Source organism: Clupea harengus, chromosome 15, assembly GCF_900700415.2.
Source record: "Clupea harengus chromosome 15, Ch_v2.0.2, whole genome shotgun sequence".
NCBI lineage: Eukaryota > Metazoa > Chordata > Actinopteri > Clupeiformes > Clupeidae > Clupea > Clupea harengus.
In genome coordinates, this window is record NC_045166.1 from 4,556,662 (window position 1) to 4,582,548 (window position 25,887).

General features: G+C 40.1%; 1 protein-coding gene across 3 annotated transcripts in view; it reads left to right on the forward strand.

The window, feature by feature from the left end:
• Positions 1–12,495: 12,495 nt before the first annotated feature.
• Positions 12,496–25,887, forward strand: part of enah (ENAH actin regulator) — a 73,831-nt gene continuing 60,439 nt past the window's right edge. The window contains exons 1-4 of one of the 3 annotated variants that reach the window (XM_031581937.2): positions 12,497–12,924; positions 16,576–16,707; positions 18,165–18,243; positions 18,336–18,390. Coding sequence is in view for 1 of the 3 variants with exons in the window: in XM_031581935.2 (XP_031437795.1) it covers positions 12,920–12,924 (5 nt within the window). In the remaining 2 variants the exon portion in view is untranslated. Of the gene's footprint in view, positions 12,925–16,575; positions 16,708–18,164; positions 18,244–18,335; positions 18,391–25,887 lie in introns of all 3 variants that reach the window. The other 2 variants (XM_031581938.2, XM_031581935.2) reach the window with 2 other exon arrangements.

Here is a 25,887-nt window from a genome sequence, read left to right on the forward strand (position 1 = left end):
CAGCCATTTGTGATAACTTGTGTGGACGTCATGGCGTCAATTTCTTCTCAAGTTTTCTACAGCAAATGGATGATACGACAAGTAATACATAATGTTTATCAGGCACACACAGACAAGTGGTACACCAAAGACGAAGGAAAAGAGAGAATAATGAGTGTACTGCTAAACTGACTAAATTAGATCCATGCTCAATCGAATGGCTATACTCTCAATAGGGAACAGCAGAGCCAGGAATTTGAAGCAGTACTGTTAATGACTTGTGCTCGACAAGGCCCATAGGATGAACTTGTAATGGGTGAGTGCAAGTTTTTCTTTGTTATGGAGTGGGATCAGGGATTGACATCTATAGCAATGTACCTCTCACATGTTGGAAAATCTGCACCTTCTGCAATCTGTGTAATTTGGCCGCTGTGCCTCTGTTATGATTGTTACACCCCTCTGCCCAAATGGAGATCTTTAGAAAAAGGTCTTGTCTTTATTTCCTAAAACACAGAAGATCCAGATGAAAAAAGAGGGACAGGAACATCCCCAAAACACAAAATATCCAAAAAGAACTAAAGATATCACTGCCAAAAATAGGGCAGAAAAGCTCGGTAAATACAAACTCCAGAATGAGTAAAAAAAAAAAAAAAGCATCTAACTGCTCAACAGTAAAGAAAGAAAGAAAGAAAACAGGAACTTCCCAAATAAAAACCTCACGGGTAGACACAAGGTAACTTCAGCGTGGTGACTTGAGATACAAAGACCAATAAGACTCAGTGATGAGTATGCCAAAGGGTCAGGTATAAATACTGGGTTAAATGGTCATGTGGTTTACTGATGAGCAGGTGGGAACAGAAAATGGCAGGAAAAACAAACAAAGGCAGGAAATAAATGCAAAAGGTTAAAGGTCAGGACTAAAGCACATGGACAACCAAAATAAACACACAAACACAGGGAGACGCCAAACACAGGTAAAGAGTCCTTTGGCATCCTCTAGAGGCCAACAAATGTCCAAACTCATGACAAGGTCAGAGTAAGGGGCTTAAGTTTAATTCTAGCAGCTACAGGGTGCCAGTAAAGGGGGACCAGCAGAGGAGTTACGTGTGTGTGTGTGTGTGTGTGTGTGTGTGTGTGGAGCCAGTGAAGGGTGACCAGCAGAGGAGTTACATGTGTCCCCTTTGGCTGATCAAAGACCAAACGTGCTGTCACTTTCTGAATCATCTGCAACAATTGCAATAGTCTAGTTTAGAAATAACCAGGGTCTGCAAAAGAAGTTGTGTATAATATTCAGAAGATTAGACCTTCTCACCCAATATGTTAGAGTGTAAACCGACAAGACCTCGAGACAGAAGCTACTGTTCATGCTGAGAGAAATTAAGTTGTTCATTGATTATAGCACCCAAGTTTTGTGCAGTTTTAGTTGGGGTCAATACCAAGCTGAATACAAATATTGTGTGGGATGGACAGATTGACTGGGAATACCAGGAGCTCAGGTTTTGAACGACTGAGCTGAAGGTGTCGATCCCTCATCCAAACTGAAATATCTCTAAGGAATGTTGAAATTCGAGTCAATATTAAGGAATCATCCATGGGGGAAGGACACCTGTTGCTGCTTCAGGTGTGTTGTAGTAACTTTGGTTAAGTGACTCTTTTGGTTTATGTCTGTTGTGAGTCTGTAACAGACTGTTTGTGCAGTCTGTTGTGTTTTGTGTTGGTTACTTTTGTTGCTGTTTGAACTGAGTTGTAGCAAGTTTGTTTCATTTGATCACGAGTAGTTATGTTGAAGCTCCCATTTGTGTTGAATATTTGGTTTCTGTGTCTCCCTGCCTGCCTTTTGTCCTAGGACCCAGGACTTGAAGGATTGAAAGATGGATGAGGACACACAGGGTCTTTGTTTTAGCAGTGCAATAGCAAGGGCGGAATCACTTAATTGTCCACACCTGAGAATGTGTGGATATAAGAAAAAAATCTCTCTGGATACTCTGTCTGGAGCTCTCACCATGCCCTCCCTTTGGGTTGGGATTTGGCGGGGGGGGTTTTTGTGAGTGCACATTGACACATTTATCCTTACTATAGTTTTTGTAATAGTCTGTTGTTATAGTCATTTTATGTTGCGGCCCACAAGGCGGGTCATAACAATGATGAATGATGAATTCTATAAAAAGTGTTTGTGTGATCAGGTGCTGTCATCTATTCATTAATACTGTTTAGAACTATAATGAGTTGCTGTAGGCTGGCTAAAGCGATGTTGATGTTTGATTGACCTCTTCAAACTTGTCTGTTCTGTATGCTTTGTACGCATAAGTAGTGTTCAGAATGGTTATTTTATTCAAGGATACAGCCAGGGGACAAGGGTAACAGGGAAACAGACAAGGTAGACTAACAGGCACACTTGGGTTACGAACAGGACAGATATCAAAACGGAGAACTCAAAAGATAACGCTTAACCAAAACAAAGGTACACAGGCTCAAAGCACTGGTATTAACTATAACTTCAAACAGGGTAAACTGAAACAGGCTAAGCGCAGGGGCACGGAAAACAAAAACCGAGTCTCACTCTGGCAAACTAAGCGCATGAGCGCGAACAGAGAACTACGAGTATAAAGCCCAATTTATGGTTGTCTGTTTACGGAGACATGGAGAGCCCTCTCCGTCGTTGCAAACCCTCTCCGAGCACCTCTCCGTGGCCTGACGTGCATCTCCCAATTTTTTTAACTATCCGTCAAAATGACGGAGAGCCCTCGGAGACCACCAGGGCCGTGATTGGTCCGCTAACTACATCATGTCCGGTTTCATTCCCTCTATATCACAATACCACCATTTTTAAAAGCCAAGGAGAACTTGCAGAGCGTTTCAACAATGGACCAAATTTAAGAGCGCCTGATGGAGGAAGTCAGAAAGTATGAGCACCTTTACAATCCGTCTCTTAAATACTACAAGGACACACAGATGTCGGCGAACGTGGGTTTGGAGGTCCCAGACTGCGTGAAGAAATGGAGGAGGATTCGGAACAAATTTGTCCGTCAAAAGAAAGCCATTAAAGGCAGCAGTGGAGATGCAGGGGGCCAGAAAGTCCCTGCATTTGATTTGTTCTTGTCGTGGTTGACGCCACACATCAAGCACCGTGAGACGGTGTCAAACTACGATGAAAAGGTAAATATTTCTTGGTTTTTGAACAGCCTCTTTGTGGACATTGTCACGTTACATGAAAATCAGCTCATACCTGCGTTATGCCTTTATTTTACTATTAGCCAATCATAGGCCAAGTTTTGGAAAATCTGGAATATGATTATCCTAGATTTTATGCCATGAGTTCTAAATAGTGCATAGACAACTTGGTAACCATCGGAATTGAGTTCTATGGTTGACAATCCCCCCTGACAGACCTTTCACACGAACGCGTTGGAATGCGTTGATCCGTCAGGGTTGACGGATCTCCATTCACTTTGAATGGGGTGATGTCATCCTTTGCCGAACTGAGTTGTGGCTCCGTTGGGTTCCCGTGCGTTGCGTTTCATGCTTTGCTTGCAGCAAGAGTTGAAGAATGTTCAACTTTTCGTGAGGCAATGCATGCATCAGCCAATCAAATTGCCTTTCATGCATAACTGACAGCACAGGCGCTAGCCAATCAGATCCCGTATATGCTCAGGTCTAAAACGCGGCAAGCTCAAAAAAAAAGAGATGGCGACCAAACTCCGTAGATGGTCGTATTTGTACCTAAAAGTTGTTTGTTTGACTTTTTTTTGCTTAGATTTTTTAAAAGTTACCGAGAAATAGACTGTACAATGTAAAAACCCCTTTATTGTAACTGAAAAATACGTCTGAAAGGATTTGCGAGGTGTGTGAGCACCCTACCTAATGTTAGCATGCTTACTAGTGGCGTGATTGGTTTGTTGACCTGTCAATCTCACTATAACGTCTCTGGTATCAACAGAACCCCACACGCCAGACTCCTCCTCCGTCATCCGTTGGCGCAACGCATTCCAACATGCACATCTGAATGCTGCCTGAGCCACAAAGCAGGAGTCGAGGAAGTTCTCCTCTGCAGGGCTCTACGCTAATGTTTTCCCCAAGGAGTGCTCCTAAATGAAAAAATGTAGGAGCACACAAAGAAATTTAGGAGCACAATGTTTTTTATTGTATTCGTTATACACAAGTTTCATGCATATACTGCGCGTGCAAAATCACACATTGGCCTAGATGCAAAGGATATCGGTTGTGCAGCTGCTTTTATATGTTTATATCAGGGCTGTCAATAGATACAAAAAAATGACTAATTAATCTCACATTTTGAAATTCATTCATCTAGATTAATCGCGTTTAAAAATGTGTTTGTCTGTTTTTTTTTTTTTTTTACTTCCAATGAAAAATATCTCAATTTCCAAATACATTGTCAATAAAATGAGCTGTGACACCCAGGTAATTGTCATTGCTGTCAGTGGTCACCAGTAAGGGCGACAGTGGCAGCTTGCTCGAGGAGCTGAATTTTTTGTGCTCTCTCGCCGTCATACAAGGAATGTATGCGAGACACAATGGTGCCCCTCAACGGTAAATCGTAAGAGTTGTCCCCTGAAGTAATTCGAATCACCTCAGTCAGCCCAACGTCCTTAACTATGTTGATGGTCCGACAGTCACCGGCAACCCAAACTGCTAAAGCGTTGGTAACCTTTTCACGGACTGGTCTAGTTATTTTCCTAGAGAAGTCGTGGAGTGTGGGTTGGCGACCATCTAACCTGGGACTGCTTTCTGTCGGGTGCTTTGCATTAAGGTGATAACTTAAAGACGAGCTGCTTCTGTGCTAAATTCAATTTGACAAATGATGCATTGATTGTTCCGTCATTTTGCCTATTAAACAGAAACTTTCCGCCCAACAATCACTCAGCTCTCTCCATGTTCAACTCCCGTCTCGGTCTCTCCTATTTAACTGACTGCAGGCACGCAGCGGTTTTGTGTCAAGGGTTAACGCACACCGGAAATAAACAAAGTTGCGTTAACTGCGTTAAAATATTTTATCTCGGCCACAATAATCTCATAGATTAACGCGTTAACTTTGACAGCCGTAGTTTATATGTTGGTGTTCGTTGGCATACAAAGTTAGTCTTATTAGCCTAGTTAATACATCTGATTAGAGCTAGCAACAATGAATTGCAGATTAAGGGGTGCCCTATCGTCCAGCTAGCTCTCGACGCTCGGCAGGTATAAGATATAAAGTATCAGACAAATACATGATACAACACACCAGTAACCAATTGATATTATGTGTTAATATACCGAAAATGTCAGTAAATCGAGATGGTGCTGCTGTCTGTCCCGTCGAAAACCATTCAAACGGGTTACCAGCAGTGGGTTTATTGCGAGCTACTTGAACCAAGTGATCACGTGTCGGCGAGATCAGAGAACTCTCTTTTTATATGGCTCTGGCCCATTGGTTGCGAATCGTCACTCTCATTTGCATAAATATAAGCGCGTCATCATGCTATGTTCACATCGTGCAGTCGCGACCCCGTCACTTGCTTTCCATGTGAAATCAATGCTTCACTTAATCGCGCTGTTCCGTGTATTGACAACAGCCCGTCACTCGCGCACTGTGCTCGTAAATTATTTTTCAAGTTCGCACATACCTATTTTTAGGCGCAAATGCGACTGAAATACTCGCTCTGTAGAGCCCTGCTCCGCGCCGGAATAAATCAACGCCACCACCTCCTGTTGTTGGTACCCCTACTTCAGGATGGCAGGAAGAAGAGTGCGTTGTTCTAAGGAGGGCTGAACGGGTGTCACGCTCACCAGTACCTCTCTTACTGGTGAGCATTGGTTTTTACTGGGAAGGAAGAGACGAAGTGCCCTGGCTGGCTACAGTACAGGCAGGAACGGGAGCTGAACCTTCTCTGCCACTCAGCCAGGGTCAGACGGGTACGGTCTACCTGCATGGGTTCTGGTCCAGAGGTGTCAGAAGCCGATAAGGGTGCTGGTTGGGTGGCAGGGGTGACCAAAGAGGACCTAGGAGAACCCCCAAAGGCTCTCATGCGTCGGCGCTGTTGTAGCCACATATCGATCATGATGGCAAGGTTAACCAGGGCCTCGCAGGTGTGAGGTAGGTCATGGGCGACAAGCTCGTCCTTGATTTCCTCCGACAGCCCATTCAAGAAAGCGTCGAAGAGACCATCGGCGTTCCAGCCGGAAGGTCTGGGAGGGTCTGGAAGTCGATGGCGTAGTCTGAAACAGACCTGTGCCCCTGGCGCATGTGCAGAAGCTCACGAGCTGCCTCATGCCTGTGTTTGGAAAGATCAAAGTCCAACCTAGGAGTCCAAAAACAGGCAAGGTAAAAAACACCAAGACATGGAAGCAAGGCAGACAAAGAATACGGGCTAAAATACAGAACCAGAATCTCTCACCATGCTAAAACTGACAAATCCAAGCGAAACACAAGACAGACTGAACTTAAATACCAAAGGGGGAACTAGACAACAAGACACAGGTGAGCTAAACAAGGGGAATTTAACAAGACAACCTGTAAAACGCAGGTGTGGTAGGTGACGGTAAAAACCAGGAACTGGTAGAGGGCAGGAGTTTCAGGACAAAGACAGAAAACGCATGACAAAACAAACACAAGAAGCATATGCCAAAATAAACAAACAGGGGAAAGGAATCAAGGAATCACGGGATCAAGGAAACACAAAACAAAGACAGAGCAGGATCCTGACACTACCCAGCTCATGATACTCTGATTTAGCCTATTTACCCATAATGTAAAGAATTGATTGAGTTTTCTGTTTCATTGCTCTCTTACACTTGTAATAACCTTACGAGCACACTGTATACCCACTAAGCTGTTCTACAATACTTGAATGCTCTCTCCCCATCTTATCCCCATCTCCTCATCTTATTTTATATGTATCATACAGTTAGGTCCATAAATATTTGGACATTGACACAATTTTCATCATTTTGGCTCTGTACACCACCACAATGGATTTGAAATGAAACAATCAAGATGTGCTTTAAGTGCAGACTTTCAGCTTTAATTTCAGGGTATTTACATAAAAATCAGGTGAACGGTGTAGGAGTTACAACACATTTTATATGTGGCCCCCCCTTTTTAAGGGACCAAAAGTAATTGGACAAACTAACATAATCATAAATCTAATTGTCACTTTTAATTAGGGCTGTCAGCGTTAACGCGTTAATCTATGCGATTAATGCGGCCGCGATTAACGCGATAAAATATTTTAACGCAGTTAACGCAACTAAAAAAAAAAAAAGAAATTAATTATTATTTTTTTTTTTTTAACTTTAGTTTAGTTAGGGCTGTGTAGGCTACGGTTAACTCACCTTGCTCCTATATTGATGTCAGGTGAAAACTTATGAGTGAAACAATTATACACAAGAAACCAAACACAGAAAAGTTACTATTAGATTCATTACACCAAGGATCAGAGCAACAACAGATTACAACACAGCTGGCTAATAAGTGCTAACGTCTGCCACCAACTGGGTAATGATTGAATGGTGTGCTAACGGTCACATATTAGAACGTAACGTATCTAAATTAATAATAATTACATTTTACGTTACAACGAACTAACACAGTTCATAGAATTTAAACATAGGTCACTTAAACATATTTATCACAGTGTGAGACAGCTAAATAACTTAGTCATTGTTTTTGAGTGTGCAAGGGAAAGCATAATTTAATAGAGGCTTACTAGACATGTGCGTTACTAACTGTCACAGTTATCAAAGTAAAAGTCTGTCAACAGAAATAAATACAATAGTGTGTGCGTGTGCAGGGATGGATTACCGAACGGGCTGAACGGGCCCAGGCCCAAGGGCCCCTGAGCTCAGGGGGGCCCTAAACCAGAGCCTCTGTGTGAAGTCGCTGTTATTAACTTTGCTTGCTGTCAATTGTTTTTAGACTTTGTATTTGTTAATATCAGAAGTGGCTTAAATGTATCTCTTATTTGTGGTTGGAAGCTTGAAAAGCCCCCCTTGTTCAAAGTGGGGAATGACAGAAAAAGTTTGAGAACCACTGTGGTAGTTGAAGATGGAGAGAGATGAGGGATTGTTGGGCGGAAAGTCTGTTTAAGAGCCAAAATGACGGAACAATCGACAAAACTGAAGTTGTATGTAGCATTTGTCAAGCTGAATTTAGCTATCACAGAGGCAGCTCGTCTTTAAGTTATCACCTTAATGCAAAGCACATTAACGATCTTACGATTTACTGTCGAGGGGCACCATTGTGTTGAATTTTTTTTTTTAAATACAATTAAACAACAGTGTCTAAAATTCACGCTGTATGAAGAGATTATTAGTTAATTTATAAGATTTAGTTTTAAGAAGAAAAACAAACTTTGAATCGCGATTAATTCATTTCAAAATGTGCGATTAATTAGTAAAAAAAATGTAATCTATTGACAGCCCTACTTTTAATACTTGGTTGTAAATCCTTTGCAGTCACAGGGTTCCCGCGGGTCCTTAAAAAGTCTTAAAATGTCTTAAATTAAAATTCGGGTAATTAAGGTCTTAAATTGTCTTAAATTTCACGTAAAGTTGCTGTAGGTATTATTTTTTTTGCCGGTGCGCTTAATGACGATGAGAAAGCACAGTGGCGCATCGTAAAACATCTAATAGTTGATTCATTTAGTATTGTGTGAATTGAGTCTCCGCAATTTAATAGCTGTTTACGGTACGTCGGCTACAGACGCTGACGTCAGGCTGCGTGTCGCCATTACGCGGTTGTCGATGTGAGGTTCAAAATGCAAAGAAGATGGGGAAGTGCAACGCAGATTTCGGTGCTTCATTTCGGTGCCTGAGCAAATTGAACACGGTCGCTAGGCAGATTCCGTGGGGCACATGTAAAACTGCCCCAGCTCCCAATGTAAACTTTGTCCTGTGTCGCTCACGCTCATTGGTGTTTTCATAGCAACAGTCTTACGACAGTGAAGAGCATGCAGCATTTCACAGAGCAAGCACAAACAGAACTAGTCAATCAACCTTTTAACAGAGAAAATACCGAAAGGTAAACGGTCAAAAGTGTGACTGTATTTCGCACAAAAAGATTAAAACATTGCGACGGGCAGCAAATGCAACAAAAAAATTGCGTGAAAAGAGGGGAGAGAAGGCAAGAGTCAAAGGCAGATCAGCAACCGAAGACTGAAAAATAAACGGAGATGACAGCTAAAGGTAGTCTCTTAAAGGGGCAGTACACATTTTCTCGTACTCAGTGTGTTCAAGTAACAAGATTAACTATAAACAATATAGAAAAGATAGGTATAAACAAATCATAAAATGGTGAAATTTCATGAAATAAATGCAAACAAAATAATACATTTTTGACTCCAATAATACTATTTTTGCAAAAGAAGTTTGAAGCTGTTTTTTGTATTTATTTATATTTATTTAAGTATACTATAAACTGTTGTTTACAGTTAATATAATGTTCATAGTTTGAAGTTAAAAAGTTTGAAGCTGTAGTTGGAAGCCAAGTGTTTTGTATGTATTTATATTTATAATATACTTTAAACAGTTAATATATTGTTCAATTTGAAGAAAAAAGCCTTTCTTTAATGTCGTCAATCGTCGCTTTGTGCTTTAAAAGAAGTATCGGTTCAGGCACCGTTTATGCACCGGTATCATTTTAAAAGTATCGGTTTAGCACCGGTATCGGGGGAAAAAAAAAAAAACGATACCCATCCCTACTAAAGACGATACAAGTTCAGTGATTTCCATTGTAGGAGGCAATAAATTGAGTATTCCAAAGAAATTGTGACATTTTTGGGTCTTAAATTATATTTGTTGAGGTCTTAAAAAGGTCTTAAAAAGCATTACATTTTACTTTTGAAATGGTGCAAGAACCCTGAGTCAATCACAGCCTGAAGTCTGGAACCCATAGACATCACCAGACGCTGGGGTTCGTCCCTGGTGATGCTTTGCCAGGCCTCTACTGCAACTGTCTTCAGTTCCTGCTTGTTCTTGGGGCATTTTCCCTTCAGTTTTGTCTTCAGCAAGTGAAATGCATGCTCAATTGGATTTAGGTCAGGTGATTGACTTGGCCATTGCAGAACATTCCACTTCTTTGCCTTAAAAAACTCTTTGGTTGCTTTCGCAGTATGCTTCGGGTCATTGTCCATCTGCACTGTGAAGCGCTGTCCTATGAGTTCTGAAGCATTTGGCTGAATCTGAGCAGATACTATTGCCCGAAACACTTCAGAATTCATCCTACTGCTTTTGTCAGCAGTCACATCATCAATAAATACAAGGGAACCAGTTCCATTGGCAGCCATACATGCCCACGCCATAACACTACCTCCACCATGCTTCACTGATGAGGTGGTATGCTTTGGATCATGAGCAGTTCCTTCCCTTCTCCATACTCTTCTCTTCCCATCATTCTGGTACAAGTTGATCTTGGTCTCATCTGTCCATAGGATGTTGTTCCAGAACTGTACAGGCTCTTTTAGATGTTTTTTGGCAAACTCTAATCTGGTCTTCCTGTTTTTGAGACTCACCAATGGTTTACATCTTGTGGTGAACCCTCTGTATTTACTCTGTTGAAGTCTTCTCTTGATTGTTGACTTTGACACAGATACGCCTACCTCCTGGAGAGTGTTCTTGATCTGGCCAACTGATGTGAAGGGGTTTTTCTTCACCAGGGAAATAATTCTTCTGTCATCCACCACAGTTGTTTTCCGTGGTCCTCCGGGTCTTTTGGTGTTGCTGAGCTCACCAGTGCGTTCTTTCTTTTTAAGAATGTACCAAACAGTTGATTTGGCCACACCTAATGTTTTTGCTATCTGATGGTTTGTTTCGATTTTTCAGCCTAACGATGGCTTGCTTCACTGATGGTGACAGCTCTTTGGACTTCATATTGAGAGTTGACAGCAACAGATTCCGAACACAAATACCATACTTGAAATTAACTCTAGACCTTTTATCTGCTCCTTGTCAATGAAATAACGAACTCCCTTTATGAAGGAATAACAAACACCTGGCCATGGAACAGCTGAGCAGCCAATTGTCCAATTACTTTTGGTCCCTTAAAAAGGGGGGGGGGGGGGCACATATAAAATGTGTTGTAATTCCTACACCGTTCACCTGATTTTGATGTAAATACCCTGAAATTAAAGCTGAAAGTCTGCACTTTCATTTCAAATCCATTGTGGTGGTGTACAGAGCCAAAATGATGAAAATTGTGTCAATGTCCAAATATTTATGGACCTAACTGTATATACACCATCTTATGTTTGTATGTATTGTCTACATTGGTCACATGTATGCTAGCATGCTTATCCTGATACGTGTATGAATTATTCTGCCATGTTTCTGATTCTCTACCCTCCTTTCCATTCTGCCACCCCCTCCCCTTTTCTCTGTCTCTACCTCTTTACCTGGCCATCTCCAAACAGATGCTGAGGTTATGACCTGCTAATGAGCTGAGGTTCTGCCCAAGGTTTCTTCTGTTAACAGGGAGTTTTTTTTGGCTCCTGTCACCTTTGTGCTTGCTCCAGAGGGTGGGAAGTAGTGAGTTGCCACAGACTGTAGTGCTCTTTTTGAGGTAATACCATAGGTGGCCACTGTGGTGTGACACATATGTGTGTGTAATAATGCTGGCTGTTATGAGTGGGGTTGGTTGATGGTCAGCTTTAGGCACATTTATACACACCAGTTCTACTACCACCTAATAGAGTTTGAAGACATCAAATTGTGATTTATTCTTTTGATTATTTTAATTAGTTTTATTCATTCTCTGCCCCAACCTAAAAACACTAACCACTAAAAGCAATGGATCTTTCCTTTAGTATCCTGTAGTTTTACATAAATGAGTGTTCAGTTGCAAAACAACTATGACTCCATTTAATAGTGCATAATGCAATACAACAAAGGCTACACTATTCCTCAAAATTGAAATATTTAATGTGGTATAATTTCAGTAGTATGCTGTAGTATAAAAGTGCCCAAGTAGTCATTATGCTAATTCAGGACATAACTTTTTGGTCTGTTTCATTACCTCTAGACAGTAGACATTGACATTGTTTAGCATTTAATGTAAATGCAAATTTACTTCTAAACAAGGCATGCAAAAACTTTGATAAACCTGAGAATCATTAAGGTTCAGACTAGTTTAATTTTTTCTGCATGGACACAGAGTATTTCTGTCTGAAGTTTACAAATATTGTGTGAGGTTTCTAACCATTGGTTGTGTTCAGAAGAGTTTGTACAATTATGCTAAACTAGTTGAAGGTAAAGAGTTTTGCTGGTGGTGGCCGTTGAAAGGAAGCCTATTAATGAATTTCGATATGAGCATTGGATGCAATACGCATGAAATACAAATTTAAAACATATTATTACACTCAAGGCAAGAATGTATAGTGATTTCAATGAATGATCTGCGCCAAACCAATTAAAACACCTAGAATCTGAGAATCACTCTATAAATGATCACTAGAATGCGAAGCCTTGGAGGGGGCGTGGCACCATGTTCTCTGTGCGTCCCTTGCGTGACTCACGTTGTTCGCAAAGGCTCTGCGTCTGTCTGGGGATAGAACGGGTGCTTGGCTATATGTCTATGCTTGGCGGCACTTCTACATAGAGACTGCAGGTTTTTGTAAATTCTGTTTGAGGATTAACGCTAGAGGTTTCTAGTTTCCAGCCATATCTGCTGCGATGTGTTAAGTAATTTACAGTGATTGTTCTATTTATAATTTTATTTCAATTTATTTTATGCTTTGGTTGTTAAATGGATTTAACGTTTCAGTCCTTATCCTTGAGCAACGTTAGTCTGTTTTTGATAACAAAAGTGTGAACTTTCCAAAAAAAACCTAGCTATTGCTAGCATGCTAACATAACTTGCTGCGAAACATCTGAGGCTTGGTATTCCTGACGAAGCATCACCCAATTACACTTACTTGGTTCTATCTCTGAAGACTTTTGGCTAACCACAATGAGGTAAGGAATATGGAGTTTTAAATTCCCATCACGTTGTGCAGCAAAACCCTGTTCAAAGCCCCGTTTTAATCACGTTTTTTGTTGTCGTTTTGTTGTTTTGTGTGTGAGCTAAAGGGGTAGTGGAGCTTTTTGAGACGGCAAATAATTCCGATTTGCTTTCTAATGCTGGATGCAACGTTATGAATCAGTAGCAAGTTCCAGCGTCAACGTTAGCTTTGTGTCACAGTGTTGCTACTTACTCGCACTAAAAAACGGTATAACGTTAGATCACTAATAGTGGTTGATTTCAGTAGATTAATAGTGTCGATATATTACATATGTATAATATGTGTTTGTGTCTTAGTTTGCACATGTGTCTTATGCATGGTCATCATAAAGGCATTGCTACAATTAACACTGGCTAGTCAGTTTTTGCAATGCAGCTGTTATAATTGCTGACGCAACCAGTGAAATCTATGTAAAATTTCAACAGCCTCAGTTTAGTACATGTAATTACTACCAGCATTGTTTATTATTTAGATAGATTAATTAATGCCCAGAATGACCAGGATTTAAATATGCCCACTCAGCGCTAATGCTTTTGCCCACGTTTAGGTCTTCATCAGACACACAAAGACGAAAGGAGAGTTTACTAGGCAAAACAAAACATGTAGTTGATCTTTCATATAAAAAAAAACCCAAGGTAAAGTTACGCAACACAGATTACACAAATAACCAGACAGATCAGTTACTTCGCTCGTTGACAATTCATTTTAACTTTTGATTTAACTTTTTCTCTTCATTATACTGATGATCATTTTTTTTTTTTATGGACACTGCTTTTTTTTCAGTCCCTTTGTTTATACTTGTGTGTGTGTGAAATAAGCCATATCTGCATGAGTCAAACCACACCTCCATCAAAGAACTGTGCTTTTGATCCAACTATGAAAATGCAGACTAGATTTAATTTATCTTACTGTGTAATTTAACAAAATGCTAGCCAAATTGATAAGAAATAAGCCTAATGTTCATGTGGGTATGACCTTGGATGCTAATGTGATGAGTTGATGGTTAAGTTTTATAGGCCATTACCCCCATTCCAAATAACACACAAGAGAAATGCAAAATTAAGTGTTACTATGAAGTTACTCTAGTAACTGTAACTGCCAGGGAATTATATAATACTGTACCCCCTTACTGCCAGACACATATGGCTGACCTACATTCTTAATAACAAAAATCTGTATTTTTTGTTTTACACATTTTTCTGATGGCTGTAGTCAAATAACAAAGAAACACCACTGGCTCTTAAAACAAGGGCTGGGTGATATAGCGATACATAATCATAATTTTTAAAGACCTATTTTAAAGGTGCAGTCCGTGATTCAAACCGAATACACTTTTTTAATGTCAGCTAATTGCTCCTCATGATCCTCTAGCTGTTAAGTGTAATTTTAAAGTGTGCATATTCATAAAAACGCCGGTGTTCGTACCCAGTCCTGGCTCTGGAAATAAAAAAACCCTGTCCTAAAGGTCCAGCCAATCAGCACGTTACCTCAGCATAGAAGTTAGGGCTATAATTTGATAGGCCATTGAGCTTGAATATCAACAATCTTTCACCAGAATTGCGACTGCATCTTAAAGGCTATATTTGTTAAATATGAGCGGGTGGGAAAAGAAGAATATAACTACTTTAATATACAAAAAAAATCATATGGTGTGCAACTAAGTACTGAAGGAGTTGCAAATAAAAGATCAGAATTAGTAGTGAATCCAATTCATCTCATTTGTATTTTGCCTCTTAATAAGACTTAGGTTAGAATTTAAGGGTCCTGCCATCTGGAATACTGTGTCCTAAGGATAGCAAGAGGTGTGATGTAATGTGTATTTCAACCTCTTCTCCGGTCATATCAGAGTGGCATTGTATTCCCCACTTATATCCCCCACCCCCATGATACAGGCCTTTGAAATATTTGCTCACGGCTGGATCCTTGTGGCAGTTCCCATATTAGAGAAGCTGCCTGATACATATTCATGTGGGGTCAGGGCTATTGGTTGACATCCATTCTTCTGTTTAGAATACTTAAACTTGGACTGTTTCTATGTCTAATCAGACACAGGTTAATCTGCTGTGTGAAACCTTCCTCTAATATTGTTGGTATTAGAAAAACTTACCAACAGTACCTCTCCATTGTAGATTGTGGGCTGTTTCTTGACATTTAGCAGAGGCAGGACGTGACTGATGACAAGTTGCATGCTCAAATGGATGGAAGTGGCTATAATGGCCAAATCTGAGCTGTATAGAGTTGTGTCAACAGAAATCACTGATGAAAAGAGTCATCATCTTTAAGTTGGCTATAGTCTTTGTTGTCCTTACATTTAGTGAAATGTTCATACACCACAAATGAGCCACTAATGACTTAATACGGCCCACTACTTTAATATCAGCTAACTTCATGAGGTGAGCCTAGATGATCCTGTTCAATTATACATTAACTGTGTACATATGGAATGAATATTAGGGGTGGGAATCTCTTGGCACCTCACGATTCGATTCCGATTCAGTGGTCAACGATTCGATTCTAAACCGATTATCGATTCTACACCGATTATCGATTCTAAACCGATTATCGATTATCAATTCTAAACCGATAAAACGATTATCGATGCATGTCGATTTTTTAAAAATCTGAGTTTGCTACTCAGTCTCAAATCACTTCCTACTTTGTGTTTGATAATTAAAGAAAATCAACAGATGAATTACCTTCTCTATTTTTTTATTAGAGAAAAAGCTTTCCCTTGTCACAATTATGACTTTCAATGAACAATGCAATAATCGATGCAGCTTGCATTTCAACACAAAATGAATGTGTAAAAAAAAAAAAAAAATTTTTTTATTAAAAAGTCGATTATGAACTTTTCTGAATCGAGACAGAATCGTTCTAGAGAGAATCGAGAGAAATCGAAAAATCGATTTTTTTCCCCCACCCCTAATGAATATCATGCCATATTTCAAATGAAATAAAAAAAAGCTCTGAAATTTTTGAAGGCTTGTAAAATGTTTTGATAAGCTGAAAAGAAATTCTGCAAACATTATTTAGTATTTGAGATATCCTTCTTCACAACTGCAGCACTTTTTTTTTACAGTGTTTTGCCAACACGTTTTCAGAGTTTCAAATTTGTCACTGTTGGCCTGGTGCATTTAGTTTGTTTTCCAGGTTTGAAACCTTGTAAATGATCTGAAAACTACTGTTTATCTGTTGGGGAAAATTTTTCTGAATTGTTGGAACTTGAGTTTCGAAAGGGTGAATCTTTTGGAGATGTACATTTGCAGTCCCGTTGCAGGCTGCGAGTTTACAACACCCACTTTTCAGAGATTTGCCCACACAGTTGCGAGCTTGCGAGTCATGTGATGTTTGGCAGTGTTGTCTCACAGCTCTGATTTTAAACTCTGGGGGAAAAAAGCTGGAACACTGAAGTCAGGGGCATTTGCTTGTAAATTATTGGTTGCTCTCTGCTGAAGCACAGTTCTATCACATGTCGTATTTATGGGGTTAGGTGGGATTGACAGATGGCTGTGCCAGTGACTGACGTGCAGGGTTCTCCGGCTGTCCACAAGCTGTGCCTTTGACAGGCATGGACGTCTGCAGTTGATTAGCTCATTTTTGACAGGTCGACTGAAAGACAAGGGTTCGTGGTTCACGTTTGATGTTCATCGAATGGTACCTTTGGAGGAGCCTTACTGTGATAGATAAAACGATGTTGCTAGCGTTGCTGGAGACCCAACCATGCACGGATTACCAGGTAGGCTCTGATCTTGCACCCTTGAATAGATGGTTACCCAAGTATAATTACCTAGATGTACATTTGTGTTTTAATGCATGCTTCATGTTTGGTCGTTTTTATTAGCCTAGACCTAGCTAGCTAATGAAAAAAGTTTTTAATTCAGATGGCTTGCTTGCTAGATAGCTAGGTATCTAGCATGCAGGACTCGGCATGTTATTGACAGCTGGACTGTGGCTGTACTGTAGCCTACACCAGTGGTTCTCAACTGGTCTAGCCTTGGGCCCACAATTTCCCATGATCATTATGTCACCAGAGCTGATAGAATTCAAACATAGGGCCAAGTTTTCTCCCTACATTCATAGCACATTCACGTCCATAAGATTCCTTAGAGTCCATAAATCTGACATCATATTTTAGGAGGTTTTTATTTATTTACTGATTTATTTTAAAACCATCTAGGGACTATTTGCTTCATCTTTCACCTGACTGAATGATTCAAACAATACTTTATGTTCTTCATCAAATTACGTCGTTATACAAACATACATCGATTTCTTTCCCCCAAACAAAATTGCATATACAACGTGCTAACCACAAATGACAAGGCAATACCTTACCCAACAATATATATACAGCAGTTAGTTAAACGTTTCACTTTTCTAACAGAAATATGAATTCTAAAACAAAGATTCAACTAACTCACCCCTGGTATCCCTGTAGAAAGCTAGTACGTTGAAGCTCTCCCCACTCATGTTCAAGTGCTACTGAAGCTGGCACTCTCATACAGCAGGCCGCTCACGCAGGATTTCCTCTGTCTCTTTCCGAGAGCTCCCTTTTCCCATTGTGATTGAGGCATGAGAACCGAGAGGACTCAGCTTCTTCCATTTAAAAATGTAAGCTATTGTTCATATATTAGAATACAGAAGTTATTAAAGTTCTGAAGGAACACACACACACTGTGCAACTCATTTAGAATGATTCTGCGATCCACCAGTTGAGAAACACTGGCCTACACAGTACTTGCAAAGCCATTCTTAAAACGTTTGTGCTTTATGTTTGGAAATGTTCATTAGACCTATATAGCCAATAAAAACCTTTTAGCAGAGTTTAATCAACCAGATGGCTTGCTTGCTAGCTAGCTATCTAGCTTGCAGGACTTGTTATCGATAGCTGTTCTGTAGCTTACACAGTACTTCCAAAGTGCTTCTTAAAACGTTTCTGGTAAAGTTACTCTTGTACTTTCGTGTAACCTATTGAATTGGAATTTAGTTGGTAAAATTCCTAAAGAAGACAGTCAATAAATCCATACACCAGCCTGGGAATTAATTTGTGATTGTGGTGTTAAGGCATGTCCAAATACTGAAATACACATTCATCTGATGCTGTGCAGTGGTACATAGCAAAATCGATACAATTCTCTTCCACTCTGCCTGTACTCTTTGTATGCTTACACTTGTCTTGTGTGCTCACATCAGGTGCACTGGATACAGCTCTAGTGGAGAACCATGGGTCAGAAGACTGACAGACATCCAGCAGCTCCAGCTCAATAGATTGGTGAGTGGGATTTCAAGTCAGGTTACTTAGGTCTTCCCCTTTTAACATGTTTTGTGATCTCTGCCTTTTTTCATACACATTGTGTGTTTCAGGAATAATAGTTGTGATTCACCCCTGTGGCACAGGATGCAAGGCTAGTGATAGCAAGTGAGTCATTTCATTTTCCTGCTCTTCTGTACACACACACACACACACACACACACACACACACACACACTCTCTCACATACGCAGTCAAGTAGAGTTGCTGTCAGATGTGACAGTAATGTCAGCACAGAATCCATAAAATATATAGAAAAAGTAATATTTCATTGTTGGATTTTGGGATGTAATTTTAATTGTGTTTGTGATTACAACAAAGTAATTGTATAATGAATTTGTCCCCTGACCCTCCAACACATACAGAACAAGCCAAGTGTGTATCTCCCTTTCTCTCTCACACACACACACACACACACACTATAAATGGAATGAAATTTCAACAAAATATTGGGTGAATTCACCTAGCTCCACACACACACACACACACACACACACACACACACACACACACACACACACACACACACACACACACACACACACACACACACACACACACACACACACACACACACACACACACACACACACAAACAAACGCACGCACGCACCTGGGTGTTTTTTTTTTTCTTTTCCCCACAGTGAGCTTCATGTGGGATGCCTCTGTGATTGCGGTGTTAATGTTGGGACACTTAACCTCCACCAGCCCAAAGGGTAGATCTCTAGGGTCTACGATCTGGTCACCTGGACTTCAGACAAGTGCACAGTTAAGCCACAGGGGTTTACTTGGCAGATGTTTGTATACTGCTAGAGCACTTCTGCCGCCAGCTCCAATCTTCTTGTACATTAAACGTCTTTATTTTTACATGAGCTTTTCCTGTCTGTTTATTCAAATATAACCTGCTATCTGAAACAGTAATGTTTACCTGAGTGAGTGGCTGGAGCCAAGCCACAGGGAGCAAATGAACGATAGCTGGCCCATGGCGCTGTAGTGTGCTGTCTGGTACAGGAGTGCTATGATGTGGTTCCAAAATCCTCTACCTGCAGTACACGAACAGGCACACCTCCACAGTCCAACAGGTTTGGTAGTGTGAATGGTCATCTACAACATTTACATGGTGGTGTCACAGTTTTAAGTAAAGCCTGTGGCTTCAGATTATCACACGCTGCTAAAGTCATGGGGGTACTAGCTAGTTAGCTAACATTAACATATACAACATGGTAATGTTAACAAAGTGTCTCACCTCTCTCTCAGCCATAACTTTGTCAAGAAAAATTAGGTAGTCGACTGCAGACTGTTTTATTAGACTGCTTGTGGACAGCCGGACAACACAGAGAACCATGCATCCTGCATGTCAGTCGTTGGCACAGCCGTTTGTAAATTCCACTTAACCCTGTAAATGCAACATGTGATAGGACTGTACTCAAGCAGAGAGCAACCAATAGGGTACGATGCCCCTAACTTAAGTTTCTTGGCTCTAAGCCCTCTTTAATGTCAAAGAGAAAACAGATTTCTACACAGTAATGTCAATTAAATAGTCTGTGTGGATAAGTCTCAACCAGGCTTGCACATCTGGACACTGCAATTTTACTCCATTCTTCTTTGCAAAACTGCTCAAGCTCCGTCAGGTGCCCTTTTCAAGTCCAGCCACAAATTCTTTATTGGATTTAGGTGTGGACTTTGACTTGACCACTCAAGAACATCCACCGTGTTGTCTTTTAACCATTTCTCTGTAGCTTTCGCAGTTTGCTTTGGGTCATTGTCTTGCTGGAAAATAAATCTTCTCCCAAGCCGTAGTTCTCTTGCAGACAGAATCAGATTGTCCTCCAGGATTCCCCTATATTTTGCTGCATTCATTCTACCCTCTATCTTTACAAACCTTCCAGGGCCGGCTACCTAGAAGCATCCACACAGCACGATGCTGCCACCACCATGCTTCACAGTGGGGGTGGTGCGTTTGTGGTGATGTGCAGTGTTTGGTGTCCGCCAAACATAGCGTCTTGTCTGATGGCTGAAAAGCTCCAATTTGGTCTCATCAGACCTCAGGACTTTCTTCCAGTTTACCATAGAGTCTCCCACTTGCCTTTTGGCGAACTCTAGTTGATATTTAATGAGTTTTCTTCAACAGTGGATCTCTTCCATAAAGCTTTGATTGGTGAAGAACCCGGGCAACAGTCTCTCCCATCTTAGCTGCTGAAGCTTGTAACTCCTTCAGAGTAGTCATAGGTGTCTTGGTGGCCTCTCTCACTAGTCTCCTTCTTGCATGGTCACTCAGTTTGTGAGGACGGCCTGCTCTAAGCAGATTTACACATGTGCCATATTCCTTCCATTTCTTGATGATGGATTTAACAGAACTCCAGGGGATGTTTAGTGCCTTGGACATTGCCTGACTTATACTTTTCAGTAACCTTTTCTCTGAGTTGCTTGGAGTGTTATTTTGTCTTCATGGTGTAACGGTAGCCAGGAATACTGATTAACCAGTGAATGGACCTTCCAGACACAGGTATTATTATACTACGATCACATTAACTGCACACTGATCCCCATTTCACTAATTGTGAGACTACTAGCACCAATTGGCTGGACCTCTGTTGAATTAGGTCAGTCACTTAAGGGGGTGAATACTTATGCAATCACTTATTTTACATTACATATTTTTATTTAATGGACATTACTGTGTAGAAATCTGTTTTCACTTTGACATTAAAGAGGGCTTTTTTGTAAAACGTGTCAAAAAAGCCAATTTATATTGACCATGATTGATTTATAAAAGGGTAAAACATCCAAGGGGGTGAATACTTATGCAAGGCACTATATGACAAAATAGGCTTTACATCAGGATGATGCACAAATACGAGTGTAAAGCCACGTTATGTAAGAATTGGTATTGGGCACTGCCTGCCGTTGCAGAGTGTAATTCACTTTTACGCCACTGTCGTAAATACAAATCATGCTTTGAGCACCCCTCATGGACAACGGTACACTAGCATGTGTTGACAAGCTGAATGATACAGAACTGGCAAGGACAACGTCAAAAGCCAAAGAACCGGTGTGTATTAACTGCAGTTTATTGAGATTATAAGATTATCGACCTGGTACTAGGTCGCCAGGGGGTCAATTAATTAGACTTGTTTAGGATCCATTCCCACACCACAACATTCAGTAAATGCTCAAGGAATGGTTTTCACTGTAAGTAGGAATGGGCTATTTGTGTGTGTGTGTGTGTGTGCGTGTGATGAGTGGGTGTAGGTGTAGTGTTTTTTTTTTTTGCCTGAAATGCGTACTTCATAGAACTTTTAAATGGCTTGTAGTGCTTATATCACAACTGACATGGCATGATGTTATGTTCAATAAACTGCGGTTAATACACGGGTGTGGTCAATACACAGGTTTGTTTTGTAAAATTGCATAAAATACTGTAATGCAGTTTATTTACGGTGCGGTTAATAGATGGGAAAATACGGTCCACAAGTGGTTGTGATCACACTGAACCCAAGTCTGCCTTTTATTGGTCAGCTGATTTTGAGAAATGAAACTTTGCCTCAGGGTATGCCCAGGGGCGGAGATCCCATTTCATTGTAGGGGGGGACAATACATGGTCAAATTTCAGTGAGTAATTCCGGGGGGGGGGGGACGTGAAAAAATTGCTTTCACGAGAGCTAGCATAAGCTGCTAAATACCGAATTCTCTTATCACATTTACAAACAGAAATTCGAAGTAATTTTAGAATTATCTAAACAGCATTAAATATACTCACACGAAATATTTATTTACAGACAAATAATGTCCAAAGTTCAAGAGAACTTGATGCTCAAAATAAGTTATAAAACAGCTCACGGACACTTCAACTGGGAATCGAACTAGCAACCTTTTGATTACAATACGACTTCTCTACCCCCTGTACCACTGCCACCCCATATTGCAATACCAGCATAGTTAATGGACCGCAGGAAGAGATGACATTAATTTACCTTCAGATAATTTAACAAATCTGGAGAGGCACTGAGATGTAGACCTACGTTTATTAACTAGCATGAACCTGCCCCTGACAGGACAGTGTCCTAGACTGTCTAGCTAGCTATCTTAACGGTGTTAATTACCGGCAAGCGTGTGTTATCGGCAAACGTTAACGTTGTCATGCCAATCCATTAATAAACTTATGTATACTTGTGCATATCGATTGGAACTTCGTAAATGAAGTTTAGAAAAAAACTTCTTCTTTACATGTTCTTACTGCGTTCGAGAATGAGGTAAATCTCTTTACATTCGTGTATCATAGCGGCAGCGACAGGGGACAGAGGAGGAAACAGTCTGACAATCTGACCGTGTAGGCTACTGGGCTGATGAACTGAAACACGGAGCTGCTGGTAGCCCTGCCCGTTAGAAACAGCATGTGAACCAATCCACTTTGAGGAATAGGGGGAACATGATTTTTAAACACTTAAAAAACACATTGTTTTACGTCTATAATTAGCACCGCTTGTGTCGTCGTATTTTTATTTCATATTACTATATTTTTCAAAACAAAAAATGTTCTCAGGATCTCCGCCTATGGGTATGCCACAAACGGTGTTACTTGGTTGCCTAGTTGCTATGCTAGCTAACCTTAAATGGTTTAAATGCTAGAGTTCCATTTGCATGACAAGATTGATCGTTATCTACAGTCCCTTCAAAAGTATAACAGGAAAAGGTGGAGAGATTCAGGGTTTCGGTGCAGCTTTTAACACAAGTTCATATTAACACAAGCTAGCAGCTGTCAACTGTGAAGATGGTTTTCCTAAACATGAGAACTTGGATAGTAGGAAAAGTAGGTAGAAGGTAGAAACCCTCTGGGTCCCTGTGCAGCTTCATATTAAACATGCTATTAACTACCAGCTGTTAAGATGGTTCCCTAAGCTAAAGATAGCAAGTATAGTTCATAGCTAGGTTAACTGGTGAGAGACTGCATGTTTTACACGCGCCTCTCGCAGAGGTTCGAGCTCCGTAGCATCCCGTTAAATAGGCTACAGTTAGGTGGTACAAAGGCCTGTTTCTTTATCGTTATGGAAGACTGACTGTCAATGAAAATGTGTTCTATCCCTTGTTGTTTTTACCTGATACATTAATTGGGTTTGTATGTGAAAGAGGGAAAGAGACCTATTCTACCTGGCAGAGTTACTGTGTGCGTTACTGACTGCCAGGCGAGAAAAATGCATTCCCATGTAGACTGCACCCGAGTATTAACCGCAGGGCTGCAGACATAACAAAAAGAATAATAAAATAACATACTGCCCATAGTTGTTGGTATGTGATGTGGTTTCAAAACCAAATAATGCAGTTTCTCACGAGAGGTCTTCTGCACAATCCAGTTTCGTAGTGCAATTCCAGCTATTCTGGATGCAGAATGGCAATGACAGACACCACTCTCCCCATTTCACTTCAGTATTCCATTAAAATTATTTTGAAGCTATTATTTTAAGGTAAAAGTGTTGCTTAGCAACCTAAAGTTTAGCCTACTGACAACATTACCTAATATTAGCCTTTGTTAGCGATCGTTAAAATTAGCTAGCAAGCTGCAGTAGTATCAATCATCATTTAATCATTTCACAAGGCCATGTATGTGCTGGATAAAAAAAAGTAAAAAATAGATATAAATGATTATTTCACTCCAACATCCTCCTGTTTTCCAGTGCATGTTGATAACTGCTGTACATAATCCAAAATAACTCAACCCAGCATCTTATTAAAGTGTAAGTAATTATAATATAAAATAACTTTTCATTGTTCAATACAGGCCATTTCGGTAGAGGGATTAAATATAGGACAAAACAATAGAAAACCTGTGGATATATTTAGTTTACTTTTGTTTGGAAACAGCATCCCATTGTACATTTTATTTTATATTCATATTATTATTTATTTCTTGTTTCGTAACAACCATAGTGCATCCTAGGAAAATAAAACCAATTAATTTAGTCTTCCAATGAATTGCACTACGATTGTAATTGTTTTTTTTATCATAGAAATACTCACTTAGAAGTATCAGTACTCTGTACTAGCAAATACATAAACTCATACTCTGTGCATTCCTATTTTATAGTCTTGCTCAAGGACACCTACGAAGCTGGGTTTTGACAGAAATATATTAATATTAGGAGTGAACACATTCAAGGACGTGCAGGTGCAGGTGTTCTGATAAGGGGTGAACCTCAGTTTAAGGCAACGCACCTGGCCGGACACCTGGCGAGCTATTGTTCAAGGAAACTTGACAAGATATGACCACACATTAAAACATATATATGTAATGTTAAAAGATCAGCTACAGTACATACTACTTTTCTGCATACAAAGAGGAATATATTTCATGTCAACAGTCACGCACACAGCATGGGTGAAATTAGCATACATGGATAATCTTATATGTATTGTAAGTAGGGCTGGGCAACGATTAAAAGTTTTAATCGCGATTAATCGCATGATTTCCCTGATTAATCACGATTAATCGCATTTGTATACGCAAAATCCAATAATGAATTCAAAAGTAATGTATAGCGCACTTTTATTTTAAATGTTCTGCCATATGAATGAAAGTGGCATAACATTTGTTGTGCAAACACTTATCAGCATTTTTATATGGTAGCAGTTAAATACAATAAATACTTTGTGTAAATCTCAATTTAAACAATGTTATCAAAACAAACACAAGACTAAAGCTTATTGCCACTGCCATGGCATTAATGTGAGTGTGGTGAAGCACCAAAAAGTTCACTGCTGGCAGTTACTGTGCTGTACGTAGTCTGCCGAAGCCTCGCTCCACTGTCTGTTTCGTTGAATGATTTGCTGGTATCAACTGTCTGTTTTGCATTTAGGTGATATTTTAGACTGGTTTATTTCGATATTTTCTTTTCAGTATTTCAAAGTGAATGAGCTGTGGGAGCACCAGAAAAGTGAGCGTCTAGCAGCGATTATCACATGTATGTATATATGTCTATGGCGATTTTAGCCTAACTATCGAGATTATCGAAGTAACATGGAGACTAAACTTTGTTTGGTACTCCACGTAGATCCTAAACCCTTGAATATACAAGCGACTCAATAAAATCGGTTGAGAAATGTAAACGCCATAGTGCTTTTTATCCAGAAACACTGCAGCTCCACCGTTCACTTGCGTTTGTTTACAGTCCAGTCTTCACCTCCCCAAGATGGCTGCGAGTTGGCACGTCGCAGCAACGTTCTGAAGCAGTCAATGGGGCGTCTATGTATATACAGTATGTCTATGCCCTTCTCCATGTTTATTTATCCGCCCATTCTTTTCTTTTCCGGTTCCGCAGCAGTCAGCAGCAGAATTTTACTAAATAAAAGCCTGTGAGCAACAGACTTTTACAATAATAAAATAAATAATAAAACCTGCGTTAATGTGCGATAAAATTATTGTTGCCGTTAAATAATTGACGAGTTAACGCGATAATAACGCGTTAACTTGTTTAGCCCTAATTGTAATCATCAAAAGAAGAATTTTTCCCTCATTCTGTATTTACCAACATTTTTGCAACACTGGGAACTATTTAACTGAACACGGAAACATGTAACCACTACATCTTCTACCAGTGCTGGAAACATTCT